Raw genomic sequence first — 6,141 nt, 5'->3', positions numbered from 1 at the left:
GGTATTAAACCTGGTTGAGTGATGTTAATTATTGGCTTGTAGTATATTGTCAGGGGTTGTGTTGTACAGTTCCTTTTGAGATCAGGAATTTGTGAATTTTTTAGCATACATACAGCTTGATATGAATTTATTTTAGGATTTGCTATCAATCTTTTTTGTAGTCTCGCTGTTTGTCCATCAATTTGAACAACATGTGTATCACCATCAGTCCACCGTAATGTCACTGGTGGTTCTGTATACTCAGAGACGGAGTAGAACATGACGTCATCACCTTCAGTGTAAACATCTTTGGATACAGAACATAAAGGGTATTTATCTTCTGGAACTTGTATTACATCCAGAAATGCTTTGTTTGATTCTAAGACACGATTGCCATTTTTTAAATACATCACATTTGTAGAATCCTCGGTCACTGTTCCTAACACTGGTAAACATTAAATTGTAGGTAATGCTTATACTGTTTCTGCTCAAAGTAACAACAAAGTGACTGGGATCTTTTAAGTCTTTTCTATTATTTCTTTCAGAAGCTATATACTCATCGTCTTTTTTCCACTTCATTTCGTATTGGTATTCAGAGCCGCGATCAACTTTTAAGATACAAATTAAAGAATGAGTATCCTTTGCATCTATTGTTGAATTTTCGGGATGGTAGTCGAACAGTAAACAATTAGTAATATGCATTAAACACAGTTTAATAACAACCACAGCAATTATCATCATGTCGATCTCGTTGACAAAAAGTATAAAAAATATCACACGTACCAATTTATACTATTATGACTTTCGTCTTGTAAGAAGCTTATTCCAGTTGCAGACAACTGGATAAACCGCAATTGCAATAGAAACTTGAAGATACTAGTGATTATTTTTATAAAAATGTGTGTCCATCTAAAAACAAATTCATAATACTCGTTTCCACAAAACGGCATTACTTTATACAGTTTATTGAGGGAGATGTTTTTAAATGTGAACCATACAAAAAATTATCTGATTGTATTACATCTACTTGCCGTTGCATATATGTAATGGTTACTTTGTATTTCCAAATACATGGCATCTACCTCCTTATCATCTGGTGCTTGAGCACCAAACGATCTTCTCCAGATGGCTGTATCTCTGGTGTGAGGTAAAGGCAACGTCATTCGATCTCGAGGCTCAAAGTACACTTCAGGTTGATGTGCTATAGTTGTCTGGTTTGATGAGGAATTTCTTGAGCATAAACAATAATAATAAACTGGAATCATTGCCATTATCACCACAAACACTACACAGGCAACAATTATAATTACGATAATGTCCGTAGATAATCCTGAAGAAGCATCATCATTAAAATTGCCATAATCACGTGATGATTTATCATTTTTGCGACTATCAATTTTGTTTGAATCTTTATTCTCAGTTTTATCATTTTCAAAAGCTTGTATAGTTATTGTAAAATTAAATGACGAGCTTCCAATCTTATTTTTAGCTTCACATGTAATCATTATTCCATTGTGATTATATGTTGGATTAAGTAGCATAAATACTTGCCCAGTTTCATCAATATTGTATTGAGTGTTGTCGAGTGTCGGAATAGTTGTCCATTTATAACTAGTAACAGTAGGATTAGCTGTAGTTTTACAAATAAATATAGCCTGTCTTCCAGTCGGTATTAAACCCGGTTGAGAGATGTTAATTCTTGGCTTATAATATATAGTCAGGGGCTGTGTTGTACAGTTTCTTTGGAGAGATGGAATTTGTGAATTTGTTAGCAAACATACAGCTTGATATCTATTTAAATGAGAATTTGCAATCATCCTTTTTTGTAGTCTTGCAGTTTGTCCTTCGATTTGAACAACATGTGTATCGCCATCAGTCCATCGTAAGGTCAATGGAGGTTCTGTATACTCAGAAATGCAGTAGAGCATTACGTCATCACCTTCGGTGTAGATATCATTTGATATTGAACATAATGGGTATCTCTCATCAGGAATTTGTATTACATCCAGGAAAGCTTTATTAGATTCCAAAATACGATTGTTGTTTTTAAATACGTCACAAATGTAGAATCCACGGTCGTTGTTTTGAATAGTAGTAAACATTAACGTGTATACTATTCTTGTATTTCCTTTGTTTATAGTAACAATAAAGTGACTTTGATCTTTTAAATCAATCTTTACATCTCTGTCCGAGGCTATATATTCGCCGTCTTTTTTCCATTTCATATTGTATTGATTCGCATCCTTTTTGTCGAATTCTACAATACAAGTTAGTGACACTGCTCCTTTTGCCTCCACTGTCGAGTTCAGCGGATGGTCATCAAAAACTAGACCATTTGAAATGCGAACTAAATATAGATTTAAAGCAACAGAAGCAAACAGTAAAATTTTGAAGTGTCCCACAAATTGTGTCTGAAAATACATACTTTTGTTGAGGAATTATATAAATAATTGATTACCAAATAGTTCAAAATCCTGAAACGTGTTCGATGTCATTCCTAATATACATGTTGACTCACAAGAACAGAAATGAAAATACGTTAGTCAGTACATTGGACAGTTTAGTAAGAGTCCATTAAAAAACATTGTTGTGTTCTGCGTTTTTAGGAAACACAACTTTTCAAATAATTAGTAATATTCATGTAATCTACATCTTCATGAACTATAATAATATACTATCTTATCGTATTACATCTACTTGTGTTAGCATATATGTAATGGTTACTTTGTATTTCTAAATACATTGCATCTACCTCCTTATCATCTGGTGCCTGTACAGCAAACGATCTCCTCCAGATTTGTACCTCTCTTGTGTGAGGTAAAGGCAGCGTCATTCGATCTCGAGGCTCAAAGTATACTTCAGGTTGATGTACTATAGTTGTTGTTTGGTTTGATGAGCTAATACTTGAACATAAACAATAATAATATACTGGAATCATGACAATTATTACAAATAACACTACGCTGGCAACAATAATAATGACAATGATGTCAATAGATAGTCCTGATGACGATTTATCTTCAATAATGTCATCATCACGTGACGATTTATCATGTTTTTGATTGTCAATATTTGTTGAATCACGATTAACAATTGTAACGTCATTCTGTTGAACAGTTTGTATAATCAGTGTAACATTACTTGAGGAGCTACCAACTTGATTTTCAGCTGCACATGTGATCACTGTTCCATCATTTTGAATTGTGGGATATAACAACATGAATATTTGTCCAGTATCATCAATATTGTATCCAGATTCGTCCAGTGTTGGATGAGTTGACCATGTATAACGGGTAACGGCTGGATTTGCGTTAGCTTTACAAACAAATAAAGCTTGTCTTTCTGGTGGTATCAAACCCATTTGAGAGATAGTAACTCTTGGCTTGTAATAAATTGTCAGAGGTTGTGTAGTGCAGTTTCGTTTGAGACTAGGAATTTGTGAATTGGTTAGCAAACATACAGCTTTGTATCCGTTTAATTCAGGGTTTGCAATCAATCTCTTTTGTAATCTTGCCATTTTTTCTTCGATTTGAACAACATGTGTAGCTCCATCAGTCCAACGTAATGTCACTGGAGGTTCTGTGTACTCAGAAACGCAGTATAGCATGACGTCATCACCTTCTGTGTAGAGATCCTCAGAAATTGAACAAAATGGATATCTACTATCTGGAATTTGTATTACATCTAGAAAAGCTTTATTAGATTCCAAAACAAGATTGCTGCTTTTAAATACGGCACAATTGTAGAATCCACGGTCATTGTTCCAAATACTGGTAAACACAAGGTTGTATTTTAATCGCATACTACTTCTGCCTATAGTAACAATAAAGTGACTTGGATCTTTTAAGTCATTCCTTACATCTCTATCCAAAGCTATATATTCTCCATCTTTCATCCATTTTATATTATATTGATTGGCATCCTTTGCTTCGAATTCTACAATACACGTTAGCGACATTGTTCCTCTTGCTTTAGCTGTCGAGTTCAATGGATGGTCATCAAAAAATAAACCACTTGAAATGTGAACGAAATAAAAGTTTAAAGCAACAAAATTAAACAGCAACATCTTGACGTTTCTCACGAGTCGTATCTGAATACATTTGTTGAGGAATTATATACTATAAATAACTGATTGTCAGATAGTTATAAATATTGAAACGTTCTCCAAACCATTTGCAATATATATATTGACTCAAGACAACAGAAATGAAAATAGGTTTAAGCACTACCTTGGACAGTTTAGTGATAGCCCATTAAAAACATAATTGTGTTTCGCGTTTTTAGGAAATACAACATTTCAAAATACACGATGGTAATAATGTTCATGTACTCTACATCTTCATAAGCTGTACTAAAATACACTATCTAATTGTATTACATCTACTTGTGTTAGCATATATGTAATGGTTACTTTGTATTTCCAAATACATGGCATCTACCTCCTTATCATCTGGTGCTTGTGCAGCAAACGATCTTCTCCAAATTGCTACATCTCTTGTGTGAGGTAAAGGCAACGTTGTTCGATCTCGAGGCTCAAAGTACACTTCAGGTTGATGTACTATAGTTGTCTGGTGTGATGAGTTATTTTTTAAACATAAACAGTAATAATAAACTGGAATCATTGCCATTATTACAAAGAACACTACGCTGCCAACAATAATAATGACAATGACGTCAATGGATAGTCCTGATGACGATTTATCGTCAATAATATCATCATCACGTGACGATTTATCACTTTTTTGATTGTCAGTATTTTTAAAATCATTATTTCGATCATCACTTATAACGTTATTTTGCGTAAAAGTTTGTATAATTAATGTAACATTACTTGACGAGCTACCAACTTGATTTCCAGCTTCACACATGATCACTATTCCATCGTGGTTAATTGTGGGTTTTAATAACATGAATACTTGTCCAGTATCATCAATGGTGTATTCAGTATCGTCGATTGTTGGATGAGTTCTCCATGTATAACGAGTAACTGCCGGATTAGCGTTAGATTTACAAATAAATAAAGCTTGTCTTCCAGGCGGTATTAAACCTGATTGAGAGATAGTAACTTTTGGCTTGTAATATATAGTCAGAGGTTGTGTCGTGCAGTTTCTTTTTAAAGTCGAAATTTGTGAATTTGTTAGCAAACAAACTGATTTATATCCGTTTAAATCAGGGTTTGCTATCAATCTTTTTTGTAACCTCGCTGTTTTTTCATCGATTTGAACAACATGTGTATCGCCATCAGTCCATCGTAAAGTCACTGGCGGCTCTGTGTACTCAGAGACGCAGTAGAGCATGACGTCATCGCCTTCTGTGTAGATATCTTTAGATATTGAACATAATGGATATTTATCATCAGGAATTTGTATTACATCCAGAAAAGATTTATTAGATTCCAAAACAAGATTCTTGTTTTTAAATACGCAACAACTGTAGAATCCACGGTCATTGTTTTGAATAGTGGTAAACATTAACGTGTATACTATCCTTGTATTTCCTTTGTTTATAGTAACAATAAAATGGCTTGGTTTTATAAAGTCATGTCTCACATTGCCGTCTATTGCTATATAGTCTTCATTTTTTCTCCATTTCAACACATATTGAATCTTAGCGAGTTTTTCATATTCAACAATGCAAGTAAGTGAAACTGCTCCGTTTACATCGACAATTGAATTTACAGGATGTGCAATAAATGCAATACAATATATTTGCCGAATAAGCAACATTACAACAATAATGATTACCGTCTGTAACATCTTGCTATTTTATACTTGATTGGTAAATATATAAGATATACACAGCAGAATTTACTGCCTGTTTGATCCAAATATTTTAAGCCTTCTCGTATTGGTTTACTATTTTCTAGAGCTTATCTCCTTGTATAGGGTGACTGTTCTTATATAAATCAACCACTCCCGCAAATGTAAAACAAACATGTCTTGTAGATGCCGTCATTATAGTAACTGGCTCGTGAAACTGGTGGTTATGTTACACGTTTTCCGAAAACATAAAATAATAATAATAGATGATAATTTGTCAAAGTTATTTTGGTAGATGTGTGACGAACTTTATCTTATGTGGTTATTGTTAACCATGTATACATAGTTTCAGTGAATAGAAAATACTAGGCCAACGACTGGAGTTTTATGATTTTATCTGATG

General features: G+C 33.6%; 1 protein-coding gene across 1 annotated transcript; it reads right to left on the bottom strand.

Moving 5' to 3' along the window:
• Window positions 1-952: 952 nt before the first annotated feature.
• Window positions 953-2,421, bottom strand: LOC117118407 (kin of IRRE-like protein 1). The gene has a single exon (XM_033262991.1). The coding sequence runs from the start codon at window positions 2,400-2,402 to the stop codon at window positions 984-986; it is 1,419 nt and encodes a 472-aa protein (XP_033118882.1). The 5' UTR covers window positions 2,403-2,421; the 3' UTR covers window positions 953-983.
• Window positions 2,422-6,141: the final 3,720 nt, after the last annotated feature.

This window comes from Anneissia japonica, unplaced genomic scaffold, assembly GCF_011630105.1.
Source record: "Anneissia japonica isolate Jap-2015-1 unplaced genomic scaffold, ASM1163010v1 scaffold695_len1296351_cov181, whole genome shotgun sequence".
Classification (NCBI taxonomy): Eukaryota; Metazoa; Echinodermata; class Crinoidea; order Comatulida; family Comatulidae; genus Anneissia; species Anneissia japonica.
The sequence above is the reverse complement of the archived record's forward strand: the minus strand, read 5'-3'. Positions and strand labels throughout refer to the sequence as shown.